General features: G+C 34.6%; 1 protein-coding gene and 1 pseudogene across 4 annotated transcripts; both read left to right on the plus strand.

Annotated features, from left to right (window-relative positions):
- The first annotated feature begins 5,855 nt into the window (after positions 1–5,855).
- On the plus strand, positions 5,856–7,002 carry LOC148780649 (oligopeptide transporter 7-like; annotated as a pseudogene). Its single transcript, XR_016040294.1, has 2 exons — positions 5,856–6,481; positions 6,587–7,002. The product of XR_016040294.1 is annotated as an oligopeptide transporter 7-like (transcript).
- A 6,179-nt stretch (positions 7,003–13,181) lies between these two features.
- On the plus strand, positions 13,182–16,964 carry LOC18441590 (oligopeptide transporter 7-like). Of its 3 annotated transcripts, none has more exons than XM_088846135.1 (4): positions 13,182–13,836; positions 14,286–14,541; positions 14,983–15,114; positions 16,071–16,964. In XM_088846135.1, exons 1-4 carry the CDS (start codon positions 13,577–13,579, stop codon positions 16,245–16,247), a joined length of 825 nt encoding a protein of 274 aa, XP_088702261.1. In that variant the 5' UTR covers positions 13,182–13,576; the 3' UTR covers positions 16,248–16,964. The 3 variants fall into 3 exon arrangements, with proteins under 3 accessions (XP_088702261.1, XP_088702259.1, XP_088702260.1); XM_088846133.1 differs by having other exon boundaries at positions 13,242–13,836; positions 14,932–15,114; XM_088846134.1 differs by having other exon boundaries at positions 13,366–13,836; positions 14,932–15,114.
- Positions 16,965–19,814: the final 2,850 nt, after the last annotated feature.

The raw sequence follows: 19,814 nt of genomic DNA on the forward strand, positions 1-19,814 counted from the left end.
TGTAGAAAGATTGAGTAGACTTGTGTTATTTTGTAGTATGCACAATATTTTGATTAGATTTAATTTGTTTAATTTCTACTGATAGTAAAATGGTTTAGGGTATGCACCTTCAATAATGTTGATGGCCCATTTATTAAATGGATGGCTCAAATATCTCACGCCACAAATCACTTAAATCAATGATTCTTATTCAATCTCTCAAGAAGATGCAAGTCAAAGAAAACCTTAATAAACCTTAATAAACCTTAATCTTATTTAAAGCTTATAAAAAGGGGATTGTCTCTACCCAAAATCTCTACACATTATCTTTCTATCTCTCTCTTAAAAAAAATTTCTTTTTCTCGTGAAAGCCAAAAAAAAAAAAAAGAGGCATGTCCCACTCTCCCATCTTTGAGATCGTTTTCTCTTCTACATTGTGAAAGAACCGAAGAGTTTAGGTTATGGAGTTTTTCTCTCTCATATCTCTCAACTATGGATTTACTATTTATGGCTAAGAGTTTTATGGTTTAGTAAAAAGATAATTCATCTCTCTCAAACTAGGTTGCTAAGGGAATTCACCTAGGGTTTGAGTTTGTGATCAAAGGTGTTCATGTTCTATTGGTGTGGCTTGGCCTAAATTTACTTTTCCGGTTGAGATTGAATGTTGAAAATTGATCCCGCACCATCGGATGGTGGTGACTCGGTGTGGGGTGTAATAAGCCGGTTGAGGTAATCTCCGGCACTCTCTTTTTTTTGTTTCTTACTATATTTAATTATATTGGTTTTATATTCCCAAGCAAAAGAATTGTTGATATTTTCTTTGGTTAAAGAAAATTGATTTAATGACATCAAGGTTTTTTTGAAGATATTGGATTTGTTAGTTTAATTTTCTTTGAATCAAGAGTTATTGCAATAAAACTACTTGTAAGTCATATTTGCTAAAAGAAAAAAAAAAAAAAGGGTGAAAAGAATATATATATATATATATGTATATGATCTCATAGTATACAATCCCTTTTTGAGCTCGTAAAATATCTCACTATCCTCGTATACTTAAATCTCATTCATCTCTCATCTCTATCTATTCTCGGACATATCTATCTCAATTTAAAAAGTTGCATCTTTTTACCAAAAAAAAAAAGAAAAAAAAAAGAAAAGAAAGGTGCATCTCTCTATATTTATCTCTCCCATCTCTCAACTATATATTCCTTCTTAATCGTATCTCTCAATTTGAAATAGTGGTCTCTTTCTATTTAAAAGAGGTGTGAGAAGTTGATAACAAGTTTTCCAAATCCCCTATTCTAGCGGTTTCCAATCTCTCATCTTCTCACTATTTTGTCATCCTCTTTCTACTCTCTTATCCTCTCTGTTTGCTCTCACTTTAGACTCTATATCTGCAAAACTCTCTACTCACTTTGATGTATCCTAGTAAGCTTTGATTCTTTTTTCTATTGATTTTTTTGTGCTATTATCTTTCAAATTATTTTACCTAAGTTCAGATTTTCCTTTGCTTTTTCTATTTTTTAAAGGGAAAAGTTTATACTCTAAACAATCAAATTTGAGCCTACTTCAAAAATTTCATTAGAATATATTGTTTTGATGTCCAAAATATCTTCAAATTGATCATCTCGACATCAAGAAGCATGGACATGAGAATAGAGCATTTTGTAAAGCATTTTTGGACCGTCAGTTTTCAAGATTTTCAAGTTTTCATAGATCTGTCAATCTACACTATTTTTGAAGCTTTCAAATTTATAAATAAATATAAAAATATATTTTAAGGCTATCACAAAGATTTCCAATAGTGAAACCACAATTTTGGACACTATTTGAAAGTAGACTCTAATTTGATTGTTTAGAGCCTAGGCTCTATACAAACCACACCCTTTTTTAAAAGGGATTTTATGTATGTTATTAGTACATTGAAATGAAAGGCATCTCATTTTTAGTTAAAAATCATTATTCAGTTAATTTAATTAATATTTATAATGAATAATTTTTAGTTTGAATTTTTTTATGTAATAAACACTAATATTTATTTTTGGATCTATATATTTTATTTTCAGTTAATTATTGGGTGTTACAATAAATATGCAAACCTCATCAAATGGGAGGAAATGTAATATATGCTTTGATTTTATTTTGTAAATTTTCTATCCATGTATTTTGTAAATGGACTATGAGGCTGGCTAGTTTCGCATTTTTGAATGTTGGTGTTTTCTCTAAAAATTTACTATTAATTTCTTATTGTATTTTTTATAAACCTGTTTAGTTTTTTAGGATATTTATTTTTGAATAATTTATTATATTTGTAATTAAAATTAATTCAGTTTCTTTTGGATGATGTGTGAAGTGGATCGCGTGGCATGATAGCTTCATGTTTTCAAATGTTAGTATTATCTCGAATACTTTGCTATTAAATTCTTATTACAAATTATTTTAAATTTTTAAATTGATTTTGGTAGGACCTTCAATTAATAATTGTTTTTTCTTTAAAATGTGACTAATTTTTAATGTTTTGTAGTGTGAAATTTGTAATTTCTAATACTATTGTATCATTTCATATATAATACTTTATTCAAGCATTAATTATATTGGGAAAAGGATGGGATCGTGATGGTAGCACCCCATATCCTACTCACCATATTGTGGTTTCTATTCCCACCACTAATGTCACCTCACCAATACCTTTAAAAACAAGTCATAACTTATATTTTTTTGAACTTTTGAGTAACTATAATTTTTAATTATAAATTTCACTTAATATAAAAACAAGCCATAATTAATTTTTTAAGTTCCTTATCAGATCTTGCTCTTTCTTTAAATTTTATCTTTTAATATGTTTAAATTATATATGTTAATTACTAACTTTTAAGAAATTATTTATGACTATTATTCACACTTCACTTCATAATATTATTTTATTTTTATTATTTATTCTACTCAATAATAACTTTTAAGTTTCCATGTAACGCAGCTCTCAAGTGAATATGAGCTTTCATCTCTCTTTCTTAGTATCATAATTTTACATCCTCTCCCTTCAATATGGCTAGGTGGGCAATCCAAATCCTATTCCAGGTGGGCAATCCAAATCCCAGTCCAAGTTTTAAGAAACCCCTATAAAGTACCTGGGTGAGGCAGGGGGGTTAAGACCATGGAGGGAATTATCACGTCTCATGAATTTGATATGGACGCAGTTAGCATGCGTCAAGCGTACAAATGGGCTTGGCAATAAATATATATTTTAAATATAATTTGAATCAAATTTTCAGTGAATATGTAACCTTTAATATACAGATCATGAATATGAAAAAATAAATAAATTTTGAATACTAAAAATAACAATTATATTAAAAAAACATTTGAACCATTAGTTACAATAGTTTTTAGAAGGACTACCTATTTACATCTATCTATAAAACATGCTTATACCTCTGGACTGCATGTTGTAGAAATGCGGTCCAGCCCACATGAAACAATTGTTCATTAGGGATAATATATTGGAAGGAAAAAGTTTATATAAGGATGCTACTTTATAATGTAGAACTATAGATGCCTCTAAAAAATCCATCGGAAAATATAGTTTTAATGTTGAAAAACCTTTTGATTGATCATCTCGACATCAAGATGTACGACCATGAAAAATAAAAAAAATTTAAGTCTAAAAAATAGTACATTTTACAACATATTATCTATACCATCCATTTTCAAGATTTTCATATGTTTATAGATCTATTTGATTTTAACTATTTTTAAAATTTTAAATTTTATAATTAAATATAAAAATATTTTTTGAGATAGTCTTAAAAATATTTTATAACAAAATTATATATCATGATAAAATTTGAAGGTGAACCCACCTGCGAATGCATCCGTATGCAAAGTGCACCCATGTTGAAAAAGTACTTGGCTTATTAATGGTTTAATTAATGTTTTAAAAGTAGGAAAGTATAGGAATGGTCAAACGGTTTTGGATCTGGGTACATGAAAAGCGGCAGGGCAATAACTTTTCCTTCGGATTCGGTGCCCAATTGGGATAAGGAAACCGTCTTTGTTTTTTTAATGTTGACTTCCGGTTTTAATGTTTACTTTAAACTAGTGAGAAATATGAGAATGGAACTTGGTATCTAGTATTTAAAATTTTAAAAATCAAAAAGTTTATGTAAGGTGGGAACCTTAAAAAGTAGAATTAAAGATGCAACTAAAAAATCCATTGGACAAAGTTGTTTTAATAGTGAAAAACCCTTTAATTGATCATCTCGACTTCGAGATGTATGAATATAAAAAAAAAAAAATTTGAATATAAAAGATAGTGCATCTTGTAACACATGTTAAAGATTTTCTTATGTTGAAAGATATGCTTGATTTTAATCATTTTTTATATTTAAAATTTTATAATTAGAGATCAAGATAGATTTAAAGATAATCCTAATAATTTTTTATATAAAAATTATATATCATGATAAAATTTGGAGGTGCACCCTAATTGGATTGTTTAAGGTTGCAACATTATAGAAACCATACGTTCTTGAAAATAGTACATATCGAGCATACCTATAAATATTTGAATATATTAAAAAAAACCGACTAGATAACTTGTTAGGAGATGTACTATGTTTAAGACCTAAAATAACTTTTTTTTTTCTATATCCATATAACTTAAACTCGAGATGATTAAAGTGGACGTTTTCCAATATCAGAACACTCCCTTCTAGACAATTATTGAAGCGCCGTTTAGTTCAATAGTTACACTTTCTATAAAAAAAAAATTTGTTTTTAAAATTTCAGAATCTGAATTGTCAAGGAATGATTCAATTTGCCTACTTAGTTCAATAATATAAGGTTAACACCTTATATAAACTTTTTTTGTTTTTTGCATTTCAAAATCTGAATTAAGGGATGATTCAATTTGCTGAGTTCAACTTAGGCGATTGTGTAGTTATGAATCACCAAGGGATGGATTCCATTCGCAAGTGATTTAAGATTTGGCTGTATATCATATCAAAACTAAAGAAAAAGAAAAAAAAAACCAACGGAATCAAGGTTATGCGATATTTTGTTTGGGTGAATAAGTGGGGGCTCCTTAATTTAAGTGGGAATTGAGCTTAAGACGTACCGTTACAAATCATCAAGCAATAACCAATTAAGCCCAAGTTCTTTTTTTACGTTCCTTAATAGGAAATCATCTACTTAGGAATTTTCATCGACAATACCATTTATGATCCCTGTTCAAAAAATATCTATATTTGGATCGGCAATTTTTCAAACACCATTCTCTCGCCTGGGATAAGCATCAGACGAAGGGAAAGGGAAAGGAAAAGGGGAGGGGGGGGGGGGAATAATTGGGAAAGAGAATTCCGTGAGATCATGTAGGTGTAAAAAGGATCCAGATTCGTGCAATTACAAGTTTGGAGCCTTTTTGTGAGTAGTTCAAACTGGCGGTCACAACATTAAAACTAGTCATGAAATCGGTTTTAAGTAAGGCAACCGACCTCGACAGGAGGGAAAGACCCAATTCAAGTTCGGGTATGTGTCTAAAAATTGGATATGATAGGTTGGGTTTGGGATCAAATCTTGGACTTGACAACAATTAGATTATTAGTCTCAATATATAAAATATTTTTAAATATAATTAAATACATAGACATTTTAATTTTGGGTCGTCTCAACCCCACATCATTTTTTTTGGTTTGGGACCGGCCTGAGGCATTCCCATACCCGACCGTTGTCACCTCTTCTATATCCCTAAATAAAATTTTTTAAAAAAAAAGAAAAAAAGAAAAAAAAAATTGTAATTTTTTAAGAGATATTCACTCGAAATTCCAATCCAGATTCCAATTCCCTCTCTACTTATCTGCCTCACTTTCTGTCACTCTCTACTTATCTGCCTCACTTTCTCTCTCATTGTACCTCTCTCTCTCTGCAGTATCTCGCTCTGTCCTCTCTCTCTCTCTCTAGTTATTCTCCATTTCTCTTTCTGCCCCTTCTCCACCTTCCCGTTCTTAGATCTCTCTCTCTCTCTCTCTCTCTAAATGGACTCAAAAACAGGGGCCGACTCCCCGGAGGAGGAAATGGAGAACTCACCAGTGGAGCAAGTTGCCCTGACGGTGCCTACAACAGACGACACCACTGTCCCAACCCTAACTTTCCGAACCTGGTTCCTAGGCTCCCTACTCTGCGTCCTCCTCTCCTTCCTCAACCAGTTCTTCTGGTTCCTCACCGAGCCCCTGTCGATAACCTCGATCTCAGCTCAGATTGCAGTGGTGCCCCTGGGCCACCTCATGGCCATTGTCTTGCCGACTTGGCCGTTCTTCAAGCGTACTAGCTGGGAGTTTACGCTGAATCCGGGGCCTTTTAACGTGAAGGAACATGTCCTCATCACCATTTCGCGAATTCGGGGGCCGGATCCGTTTACGCAATTCATATTGTGACTTCTGTGAAGATTTTTTACAAGCAGACTCTCACCTTCTTTGTCGCATTTCTGGTTGTGATCACAACTCAGGTATTTAGATCTGGTTTTTCATCTTTCGTGTTTGGTTTTTTTATTTTTTAAAATCGATTGAGGGGTTGGGTGTGGAATCTGTGGATTTGATTGGGGCTGTTACAGGTGTTGTTGGGTTTTGGATGGGCGGGAATATTTCGGAAATACTTGGTGGAGCCGGCTGCAATGTGGTGGCCCTCCAATCTTGTGCAGGTCTCCCTCTACAAAATGCATGTTTCTCTAAAATGCAATGCATGTTTCTCTAAAATGCAATGCATGTTTCTTTGGTGTGTGTTTTTAAGTTGGGTGTCGTTTGCTTGTTCGATGTCTCTTGGATTTGGGTCGTAGGTCGAAAGTGGTGGCAATGGACTCGGACCCGATCCGGGACGTCCAGGTGGGCATGGGTCGAAAAATTAGATTTATTGGTTAGGCACCCATGCAAACATTATTTGTTTCGGGACCTGCAGGTAGGTGTGGGTCGAAAATTTGGATTTACCGGTATTCTTATAAAAGAGTAAAGCATCCATCTTAAAGATGTAAAATTGCGAGCATGATTACTACACATGCAATCCAAAAAGTGTAGAGCATCCATCTCAAAGACTTGCAAGTGGGTGTGGGTCGAAATATTGGATTTACCGGTACTCCTATAAAAGAGTAAAGCATCCATCTTAAAGATGAAAAATTATGAGCATGGTTACTACACATGCAATCCAAAAAGTGTAGAGCATCCATCTTAAAGACAGATGCAACTAAGTGTTCCATCTAATAACATAATATAGGAAATTATGAGTCCAAATGTTTTTTTACTAAATTTATTTTTTAAAATTTTTAAAATTTATTTATTTATTTAAAATTTTTAAATTTATTTATTTATTTATTCACATGTCCAAAATCCATCTCAAAAATAAATTTTTAAGAAGCCCCGCATTTCTACATGCCCGCATACTAACGGCGTCCTTTAAGTTGTGTTTTGTTTGATATTCTCTTGGGTTTAGGTCACAGGTGGTTTGCTCTCTCTCTTCTCATGCATAGAGAGTCGTGCACTTCCTTTTTCCTTTTTCTTCTCATTTTCTCTCTCTCTATATGTAGTTTCTCTCTCTAAATCCAGCGCTTCTGGGTTCTCGGTTTCCTTTACTCGGAGTTTTTTCCAAAACAGGGAGTTCAGGAAAAAGGCATCTAACAGAGAGAAAACGATGTTTTACTTTTCTATAAATTTCTTTGTCATGTAGTCAAAGATTCCTTTATTCAATTTTTTTTGAAGTATTTTGACTCTTTTTAATTTTTAATTTTAATTTTTTTTGCTTTTATCATTTTTATTCGAAAACTTTATGAATGCCCTTCAAATTCTACCGTCTATATATCCTATCCCCAAAACTTATTTTATCCCACTGTAAACCCCAATAATATTTTTCTCATACACCATTGGAGTTTAGGGTAGTATACAAAAAAATTTGAAAGGTGAGATTTTTAGAAAATTGAATTTGGAGATTTCTATGATTTTTTTTTTTTAATTTCGTTAGAAGGTTTATCTCCAATTTATTAAACTAAGTACTTTGATAATAATTTAGTTTTCGATCCCGATCCCATCGTGATTTTTTGGCTTGTTTTGACTATTTTAATCATTTTTTATTGTTCCCCTTTATTTTATTTTTTTGTGAAATATTATTACAAAATTTTTTGATATTAAAAAAAAGGGTACTATTTTTATATCAAACAGTAACCTTCAAATAGTGTCGAGAAATGCGATTTCAATATTGAAAATCTTTGTGATAGCCTTAATATATTTTCATCCCTAATTATATATTTTAAAATTTAAAAAATAGTGCAGATCGAGCAGATTTATAAAAACTTGAAAATATTAAAAATTGACATTCCGAGAATGCAATACAATATACACTATTTCCAAAACTTGAAATCCATTTTTTTCTCATGTCCATGTATCTTGATGTCGAGATGATTAATTTAAAAATATTTGAGCATCAAAACAACCTCTTCTAGTGAAATTTTTTAGATCGCTCTAATTTGATTATTAAGAGCCTCAGCTCTATATAAATTTTTTCCTTAAGGACTGTTTCTATGTGGCCAAGCCTGTAGATGTAGAAATGTGGGCCTCTTAATAAATCTATTTTTAAGATGGATTTTAATACTTAAGTTTTAAGGACATGTAATCTCTTTATGGAGATCATGATTATGAACAATTAAATCAATTTTAAATACTAAAAATCATAATTTTATTAAGAATATATTTGGACCATTAATTTCCATTGGTTTTAGATGAAACACCTATTAATCTTTAAGATGGATGCTTTACACTTTCCGGACTACATATGTAGAAATATCTGACAAGTCTTGTGTATCAAAATTTGAAAACGCATTTTTTCTAAAGAAAACAACTCAGAACATGCGTTTCGATCTAGTGGCAAAAACATATATTTCGGTTGAACAGATCTCCAACTTTTACCCTGGTTTTCTATGAAAAATTTGTTTCGGAACATCCAAATAACATGGTGATACTTGAAAATCTTGGAAATTGGAAGAACACAAATTGGGTAGAACAAATTTTTCTTATGGGTTTTTGAGGTGTGCCTTTTTTTCTATAGGTAATTTTATAGGTAATAGAAGTGTTCCCGAGTCAATTGTGTGTGAAAACTGGGGTATTTAAGAAAATTACAAAAAACAAAAAAATTGTAAAACATAAAGTTGTGTTATACAATTTTTTCTTGCATGATCTAGATGTAATGGTGAGTATTTTTTGTCATAATCACATTTTTGTATTGTTCGTTTTTTAACTCTTTTTTTAAAAAAAATATCCAAAACAGTAAATTGCGCTTTTCTAAATCATTGTTTTCTCTACCTTTTTAAACCTTTCTTTTATCTTTTTAATGGTGTTTTAGGTTTGAATTTACTTTTAATACATATTTATTATTTTTCAAAAATTTTGTTTTTTTATTTTTTTAAAGGGCCAACTCGATTATTTATATACATTGGATAATAGACTAAGGTTGGTACCTTATTTTTTTAACTTTTTCCCTTTTTAATTCCACAAAGATGCGATAGTACCAAAAAAATACCTTCCTTTTTAAATTAAGATCCTGTAAGAAGAAGCTGCGGATGCTGGTTTTATAGAATCTATAAAGAGAAAAAGACTGTGTTACAGTATTATTCAAAGGGCAAAAGAATCTCATGCTCTGTCTTATTTATTAGATTTTATAAAAAGGAAAAGACTGTAGCACTATAAGTCAATAGGGAGATAATCAAATGTATTCAACTTTTCATTAAGTGAGTTAGGGGAAGAGCAAAAGGTGTGGTGTGGTGTGGTGTTTGTGGAATGAATGGCCCGTCTCCAACCCAACCATCACGTGGGTATTCAAATTTATTTATTTCCACATGCCCTAAAAGTGGCTACGGTGTGACAATAGGGGTGGCAACGGGACCTGGACCCGAAAGAAATTATGCGACCATGATTCTGAACCCGATTGGACCCATTCTAAAAATAAATAAAAATAAAACGAAAAATATCTCTTTATTTTTTATTTTTAACTTCTATATATCACGATATCCAAGAATTTAAAATGTTATTTGCAAGAAAAAAATGTCTCAATCTTTTCCATCTTACAAGCTCTTGGACCCTTTTGATCATAAATTTTTTACCCAAACAAATACTAAAATGACACCTTATTCAAACTCTATCTCTCTTCCTAAAACTCCGTCTCTCTTTTCACTTCTAGCTGAGTTTACCCGCTATGATCATAATTTTTTTACCTAAACAAATATTAAAATGACACCCTATTTAAACTCCATCTCTCTCTCTCTCTCTTTGCTTCTAGCCGAGTTTATCGGCCAAGGGGTTTAGCTTTAACTCTTACACGAGTACACCTTTTTGTGTGTGAGAGAGAAATGGAGTTTTAGAGAGAGAGAGAGATGGAATTTAGGTTTTAGAGATGGAATTTTAAAGAGAGAGATGGAGTTTGAGTTTTGGGGAGAGAGATAGAGTTTTGAGAGAGTGACAATGATGTGAGAGAGAGAGATGAGTTTGGATTTTAGAGAGAGACAGAGTTTTGAGTGAGAGAGACATGATGCGAGAAAGATGAGTTTTAGAAAGAGATAGAATCATTTCATAAGTTGTTGAGGTCAATAATACATGGTCAAAAGGGTTTAAGGGGTTGGAAGATAAAAGAGATGAATTCTTTTTTTTTACAATTAATATTTTTAATTTTTAGGTATCACGAGATATAGAAATTAAAAATAGAGGATAATAGCATATTTTCCCATAAAAAGAAAAATCTAAATATATTTAAATGTTATGTTAAATGTATATATATATATATATATTATTCAAATATTATAATTGAAAATATATAATTATATTTATTTAAATATTAATTAAATAAGTATTATTAAATTATTATATATTAAATATTATTTATATAATAATGCTATTCGGGTCTGAGTTTATTTATTAAAATATTATATTAAATACTATTTATATAATAACACTATTCAGGTCCGGGTTGGGTCCACGTATTCAAGTTCGAATTTTGGACCTAGACCCGACCTGCTAGGTCCAAGTCTTGAACCCAGACCCAAGTCGGGTCCTAGGTCCATTGCCGCCCCTACGATATTAGTGCCAAACACCCTTCTAATGACCTGCAAATCTCAGTGTTAGTGCAAATCTAATGTGGCCCACAATACGATTTCGAGGTCCAAATCTGTGTTTTATGAGGTGCACATTGATAAAACACTCCATGATTGGGACGTGTAACTTCATAAAATACTTTTCGAGACTAAAATAAATCCTTATAAAATAGTTGAAAAAAATAAGATATTAAACAGAAAAAGATAAGATATTAAATAGTTGATAAATCAGATGTATTTTGATTAGTTTCCCACTTAGAAATGCCAAAATATATTTGGGTACCAGACAAAAAGTGAGTGGCATCCCACACTTATATGCAACTCTTTTAAGTTTTTCCGTTTTTTTTTTTCTCCTCCTTTTGACCCGTGAATATCCAATTTGTAGAAAAAGAAATCAAGCTCACGTGCTTTCTTCATTATTATTATTTAATTAAAAACCTCATGTCTCAATCGGGTATATTTAAATCCTTACCACTTGGTCCATATCAGGGTTTTCTACAAAAGGCGAACCAAACTGGAATCTGACAGTTCCGATTGGGAACTGATGGCACCGGTTTGCTTTCACAAAATATCGGTATTCCGTCGGTTTTAGTTGAGTGACAAAACCAGTCCGACTTTTACTTTTTAATTTATTTATTTTTTATTCTCTAATTTTTAAAAACTTTTTTATTGGCTGGTTCGCTCGGTCAGTTTAGGGTTTAGGGCAGATGGGTGATCCGGGTCACCGAACTGTATTTGAAGCCTAGTTCTGTATAAAAGATATTACACAAGTGGTGTATTTTGTATGATACATGGGACGGCCCAGTCCACCGTTCATCCTCATGAACGGATCATAGAGATGAGTGATCCATTGTTCCCCATTATAGTGCAACGTCGTCCCCTTCATTGAAAAAATATCTAGCGTCGAATGATGGGACTAACGGTGGATGGTCCCTCTTATATACCATAGACACTGTACATACCATTCCAACCTTGATATTATTCTCGGATTAATTCAATTTATCTTTATTCTATAAGATAAATTGTAATGGCAATAATATTCCCGATAAATATCCTGCAAAATTAATTTATCACGATATTTTATATGTTGTTATTATCATGATAAATTACATTCTCGATAATATGTAATTCAAAAGCAAAATTAACTATTTGAATATAAAAAAAATATTCACATACCTAAAAACAGCTCTGAAATATCAAGAAGGCAAATGGGAGCAAGTTTCAAAAATATTGATAATGGACATGTAAGTTCAAGCTAAAAGTGCACAATGGGTGACAAAATTAATTTTGTTTATAAATTTTGTTATAAATTAGAAATCATTAACTTTATCGCTCATAAAAACTTTTAATTTATTTATGATTTCACCTGGGTGAAATAAAATTAACAAATAAACTCTCTAAATTTACCCCTCCAGAGATTTTTTAAAGGTTTTGACCCTTTAATTATATTTGTCCCTTGCAACAAGTTCTGAACATTTTGGAGTGTTGTTCATCTGCTCGAAGTCGATAAAAAATATCCATAAATCAAAGAACTTCAACAGAACTATCGACACGAGATCCATGCAGTACATGATATAATTATAGCATAGTGATCCTTCTACGCTATCACACATGTTCATACGGTTCTTTTTTCCGTAATCTCGTACTATTATTTCTCCTAAATTTCATATTTATTTTTAGGGGAAATATCATATATCCCTTATTTTTAGATTTCATTTTTTGATAAACCCAAAGTTTCAAAGGATATATTCACCCTTTAACACTTATTTTTTAACTTAAACAAATATGAAAAAAACATGCTCTTTCTAAACCCTATCATTTTTTTCTCTTAACTTATATACCCCAAACTGCTCTCTTTCTCTCTCTCTCTTCCTGTCTTTGTCCTATCGTCTTTTTAGATTTGTCTCAAGGGTTAGAAAAAATAGAATCTACCATATTTATACCTCAAAATATCTTTTAAAACCTTAGGTCTATCGTGAAATGAAACCTAAAAAAAAATATACAGATATTTTTCTTTATTTTTATTCTCTCACCTTGTCTAATAGTATGGTTTCTAGCATTCTTTCTTTTTGATAGTTCTATCATATCTGTCACATATATCATTCGTATTTTTATCATATCTACCATTCATTTTAACATGCTCTCTCTCTCTCTCTCTCTCTCTCTCTCAGGGCACTGCACGAGAAGGACAAGCGGCCAAAGGGCGGTCTAACCCGAAACCAGTTTTTCCTAATTGCCCTCATGTGCAGCTTTGCATACTACGCCCTCCCTGGCTACCTCTTCCCAATGCTCACCTCTCTCTCATGGGTTTGTTGGATTTTCCCAAAATCTGTTCTCGCCCAACAATTGGGCTCAGGCCTATATGGGCTGGGCTAGGGTGCAGTTGGGCTCGACTGGTCAGCTATCTCCTCTTACTTAGGCAGCCCATTAGCGAGCCCGTGGTTTGCAATAGCTAACATAGGAGCTGGTTTCTTCTTGGTTATGTATGTCATAGCTCCAATATGCTACTGGTTCGATATGTTCCACGCAAAGAGGTTCCCTATATTTTCTGAGGATCTCTTCAAATTTTCAGGCCAACAATATGACATTTTGAGCATAATTAACAATAAATTCAATATAGACCTTGATGCCTATAAGAGAAATGGGCCACTTTACCTTAGCACCTTCTTTGCAGTCACGTATGGGGTCGGTTTCGCGTCTCTCACTGCGACAGTAGTACACGTGATGCCGTTTCATGGTCGGTAGGTGGACCTCTTTGTTCTCTTTTTTTGCACTTCTGTTAATGTTGGTGTGCTTGCGTTGTGATCTCTCGATATCTGCTAGTTTAAAGGTGAGAGACCTTTCGTAGATTGTCTTTGGAAGATACACTCTATACTAAGGGTGTATGATGTATGGGAACACAACGAGGACATTCACCATCCATTCCAGAACATGGATGGTGGAGATTAATGGTAAGATTAACCCAATAGGACACACAACCACCTACAACGAAGCTCCATTTTAGGTGGATATTCCACTGGTAAATCATGCATTGCGCAAACTAATGCGAAGTGTAGTTTCTCCCCTATTGATAACTAAAGAATGAGCACATTGGTGCATTTGGGCCACTTTCTTAGACCTTTGGATATTTTGAACCAACCTGGATATTTTAAACCAATCATATAATCCCCCACTTTTCTCATGTTTGTAGCGAAATATGGCAATTGAGCAAGTCTGCATTCCAAAAAGAGACAATGGATATCCATACCAAGCTCATGAGTAAGTATAAGCAAGTTCCCGAGTGGTGGTTCTTCATCATCCTTGCAATCCATATAGTCCTCACAATCTTTGCCTGCGAATATTACAAAGAACAGCTTCAACTGCCATGGTGGGGTGTCCTACTTTCCTGTGGCCTAGCCTTTTTTTTCACTCTTCCAGTTGGGATCATCGCTGCAACTACTAACCAAGTATGAACTCCCTACACCCCCACTCCATATAATCATAAACATGTACAAACAATTCTGAGAGGTAAAATAAAGGGAAAATATCAAGGCAGTGCCTGGCAAACCTAAATAATTCATTAAGGAGCTCCAAAAGCTTCTAATCTCAAGACTTTTTCAAATACCTGATCTGAAAGTTCACATTGGAAGAGACACCTGTCCAGGCTGCTTATTGATGCTTAAAACTGACACCCACAGTACCGGGTTTCTCAGCATCTGATTTGATATTTTCCCTTAAGACAGTACTTTATTGCCATAAAGTTGGGTACTTGATTCATTCTCTATTTCTAATAGCATTCTTATTGCATTTTGTGTTGCACAAAAACCTGGTTCCTGACAAGATTTTGATGGTAACAGGCTTCTGGTCTCAATATCATCACTGAATACATCATTGGCTACATGTATCAGGGTCGACCAGTGGCAAATGTTTGCTTCAAGGTGTATGAGTACATTAGTATGTTACAAGCTCTCACCTTCTTGCAAGACTTTAAGCTCGGCCACTACATGAAGAAACCTCCAAGAACAATGTTTGTTGCACAGGTACTTTCCTAGTTATGACTTAGTTTCTTTGTTCAATTGAAGATACTGGATTTCAGAATGATTTTTTACTCTTATCCAGCACAAATTTTTTAATATAGACAAGAGTTTAAGTGCTTTAAGAAACTAAACAGGAATGTGGTTTGAAATAATGGATGAAAATAAGACTGCTTTCCACTCAAATGAACAAAAAAGTCGCTTTTTAAACAAAATATTCAGTTTTGGAAACAAAAAAGTTTCACTCATGAAAAATCTAAATTAAGCCAAAAAGGTAATTTGGAAACAAGAAAGTTGCACATGAAAAATCCAAATTGAAAAAAAAAAAGGGGTAAATCAGTTTGTCGCTCTCTTGGTTTGGTGTTGATGAAGAAAGCATATTAGTAGCTTGTTTTCAGGCTAGATTAGAAGGCTGAAATTTTGGAAAGACAAAAAAATCATTGCTGCTCACTAGGACTAGTTGAGCATGTTCTCCTGGTTCTTGTATTTTGTTTTCATAATTCTCTTGGTATTTGTATTTTGTTATCATATTGCTTTTCATATTGCCTTTCAGAAGCAAGCTCTTAGAAACTTAGGTCTTAAACAACATGGAATTTTTCTTTTAAAAAAAATTCTATGATGCTTCAAGTGATTCATAAATTTCTCCAATCTTACTCTCCTCGAGGCCTGAGGAATCCCCAAGAGGCCAAATTACTATACTTTGCCTAAGGAATCCCCAAGAAAAGCCAAATTACTATACTTTTCCTAAGGAATCCCCAAGAAAAGCCAAATTCCTATACTTTCTCTATGAAATAACCCCACAGAAGATAGAAATCCCCTGAGAACTAATTCTCTCACTATAGATACCTATAGAAATCCCCTGAGAACTAGATCTCTCACTATAGAGACCTATAGAAATCCCCTGAGAACTAGTTCTCTCACTACAGAGACCTAAAAGTGTTTGTATTGGTAACAACGAACAGGTGGTGGGGACCTTGATTGCCTCCTTTGTCTACTTGGGAACTGCATGGTGGCTCATGAACTCCATTCCCCACATATGCGACAGAAAGCTCCTCCCTCATGATAGCCCTTGGACTTGCCCAATGGACAGAGTCTTCTATGATGCCTCAGTCATATGGGGCCTCATTGGCCCACGTTGAATCTTTGGTAACCTTGGCTTCTATAGTTCAGTGAATTGGTTCTTCCTCGTCGGTGCCATAGCCCCTGTTCTTGTGTGGCTCTTGCACAAGGCCTACCCCACAAAGACTTGGATTCGCCTCATCAACATGCCAGTCTTAATTGGGGCAACAGGAATGATGCCTCCAGCCACTGCAGTTAATTATACCACTTATGTTTTTGTTGGTTTCCTCTTCAGCGTTGTGCTATATAGGTATTACCGAGGGTGGTGGGCAAGGCATAACTATGTGCTTTCGGGTGCTTTCGATGCGGGGTTGGCCTTCATGGGAGTGCTTCTATACTTATCATTGGGGCTCGAGAATGTTAGCTTCAAATGGTGGGGCTCAGAGCTTCATGGGTGCCCCCTGGCTACTTGCCCTACGGCGAAGGGAGTGCATGTTCAAGGTTGCCCGGTCTTCTAACTTGTTGGGTGTTTTACACTGGAAACCTTGTGGTTGAGACGTAAACCTCCTCCAGCTTGTCTGCTCCTGCTTCTTACTCTTTATTCCAATTTTTCCCTCTATTGGGCAGCTGAATTTCATATTTGAACCAGAAGCGTAGTGATTGAGATAAAATCTATGTTTTCTAGTTTTTAGCATAAACGTCAGTTTCTGGTGGATATGTTCCAGATTCTATGTTCCCATTTGTAAAGATCTTCGAATTGTAAATATGCATAGTAAGACGCATGATCATTTTAAGCAGAATATGGTATTTGGTACGATTTTGTAAACCATGTTTACTTAAAAATATGAAAGTTAAAAGGAGTGCCATTAGAAGATAATGAGATCCTCTGCCTCAATTTATGGAAATTTGAGTTCTGAAATGTCCTAAAGCTCCTGTCCTATAAGTATAATGTGAACTACCTCCAATAAGAAATAAAAGCTGGACTAAAATTAGAATATAATCAACACAGTAACATGTAAATGTCAGATGGAAAGGAAGGGAAAGGATTCAATAGATTGATGTTAATATTTCATGATAAATGTTTTGATGCGGTTCCAGCTACAACATAAATCATATAGCTTCACTTCATTTCACCATAAGTTTCAGAGTTTGATGGCCCAAAAAAAGTTTCAAATATAGGTATCTTAACACATCCTCTCAGTGAGCACCAATTAATACAAGTCAATTCACACCAAGTTGTTGCATAGGTCTCTTGTTGCCCTCTTTTATGGAAACATGCCTGACTCATAAATTGACTCAAAAAAATACAAAACTGACATATGGAGGAAACAATAACAATAAAGTGTAAAATACAAACATACATCTCAATAAAGAAGTTTGACATTTAATATATATATATATATATATATATATATATATATATATATATATATATATATATATATATATATATATATATATATATATTAAATGTCACGGGAGGAAGAGGGTTGGGTGAGCTTTGAGACAGACTTAGGTAATTCATGGGAGGAAGTTTCTGAGAGGGGAATCTCGGGGGATGGGGGAGGTTTAATGGGAGCCGTAGATCTCCACCTATGAGGCCTCCAAAGGGGAGATGGAATCAAGTGGATTTAGGGAGGGGGAATGAGATTGCCAGCATGGCTTGAGGATCTGAGATCAAAACATGGGTAGATTAAGGGGGTGAGATGGGTTACTTTCTGCAGCCTAGACGATAGGGCTTACATCAGCCCTGGTTGGGGGAGGGGAAGACGGAAGGGTGGGGAGATTATGGGGCCTAGGGTTCTGGGGAAGGATAGCATGCGTGGGATGAGGAGGGTGGGATGCAATTAGGGCCCTTGGATGATGCGGGGCGACGATTGCGATGATTCCTTCTGTGCTTTCTATAGTGGACCTAATCCCCCCTTCATGGTCCCCTCTGTGCTCCCGAGAGTGGTCTCTAGGATGGAGTTCAGGGTGGGGAGAGGCGACCATCCAGGTGATGTTGCCCTCTCAATGTATGCCATTGTTCTGAGGGGATAAGCTATGAATCAAATGCTGTACTAAGCAACTGTATTGCTTCCAGTAGAAGTATCTCTGAGGATCTCCAATGCACTGAGACAACCCCCACAAGCCTCTCTGATAACTCTAAAGGTGTCAACATGCCACACATAGAAGGGGATGTGGGATGCTCAAATCCAATATCTGAGCTTACAGGATGCACCCAGGTCCTTATGACAATGGGCCAGAGAGAGGGGGCCTCCTTTGAAGTGGGGTTTACTCCAGTGCAATGCTCGGAGAGCTCTGCCTTCAGATGGAGATGAGAAGAGCACTCCCCTGCTGGAAAGTTTGTGACATATTAGGTCTGGCTCGTCCCGTAGACTTTAGCACCACTTTTCGATGTCCCTGATGTCGTCTCCATGGGGTCAAAAGGGGCTCACCGGGGTGGATTGCAGTTGTTTCTCCAGAGCTATGCAATGTTGCTCCTCAAGACAAATAAGGTTTGGGTGAGGATGGGTGTAAGCAGATACGGGATAAAGATGTAGTCGATGTGGCGGGGGTACGAGGGAAGGGGAAGCTGGGGGCTTACGAATGGAAGGGGCAGGAGGTTTGAGGAGGTGATCATAGTTATGGTAAAGAGGAGGGAGCGGAGGGCAATACGGGCCGGTGTGGCGATTTGGTAGAAAGGAGGGAGTGTGGCGGGGGTATGGGGGAAGGGAAAACTGGGGGCTTGGGAATGGAAGGGGCAGGAAGTTTTGCCAGAGGTGAACATAGTTCTGTAGGGAGGAGGGAGTGGAGTGCAATAGGGGCCAGGGTGACATTTAATAATTAATATATGCATTTTTGCGCTCATGAAATAAAATTTTAGCCTCAGTTGTTACATGAATATACCCCAAGGACAATGTATTAGATGTACTGGAAAGACTTCATACATGGAAGAGTTACAATTAATACTTTAAATTTTCATCTGCAATTGGCCAAAGAAAAAGGGTGTGGTTTGTATAAGGCTGAGGCCCTAAACAATCAAAGGCGCACCTTCAAATAGTGCAGAAACATTTGCTTCAGTATTAGAGATCTTTATGATGGCCTGAAAATTTAATTTCATCTCTAATTATAAAATTTAAAGATTAAAAAATATTGTAGATCGAGCAGATTTATGAACACTTGAAAATCTTGAAAATTGACGGTCTAGATAATATATTACAAGATGCACTATTTCTAAGATCTGAGATCTATTTTCTCTCATCTCCATACATCTTGAGGTCGAGATGATCAAATTGAAGGTGTTTCAACATTGAAAAAACCTCTTCTAGTAAATCTTTAGGTGCGCCTTAATTTGATTGTTTCGGGCCTCACCCTAATATAAACCTTTTCCAAAGAACAAACCTAATAATGAGAAACTACAAGTCCAGAAATACTAAACACACATTCTCAAATTAATATTTATAACATTGTTATACAAGGGTATCTGGTATTACATTCATTTAATCAGTTATTCACATACCCTTGCGTGTTTATGCAGGATTCAAGTCTTCAGAAAAACCCAGCAGATAATTCAGGGTCAATAAATTTGGTTCTGACACTTCTGTTTGGCCTTCAAATTTGTCACAAGGAGTTGCAAAGAGTTGCCATAAACAAGAAGTTTTTTT

The sequence above is a fragment of the Amborella trichopoda genome, chromosome 9 (assembly GCF_054954075.1).
Source record: "Amborella trichopoda isolate Santa Cruz 75 chromosome 9, AtrichopodaSantaCruz75HAP2 v2.0, whole genome shotgun sequence".
NCBI classification, from domain to species: Eukaryota; Viridiplantae; Streptophyta; class Magnoliopsida; order Amborellales; family Amborellaceae; genus Amborella; species Amborella trichopoda.

Excerpts from the sequence above, each read along its gene's own strand:
- LOC18441590 (XM_088846134.1), top strand. The coding sequence starts at position 13,577 with ATGTATGTCATAGCTCCAATATGCTACTGGTTCGATATGTTCCACGCA. Across the intron at positions 13,837-14,285 it reads GTGATGCCGTTTCATGGTCG|CGAAATATGGCAATTGAGCA; the intron begins GTAGGTGGACCT and ends TCATGTTTGTAG. Across the intron at positions 14,542-14,931 it reads TCGCTGCAACTACTAACCAA|GCTTCTGGTCTCAATATCAT; the intron begins GTATGAACTCCC and ends TGATGGTAACAG.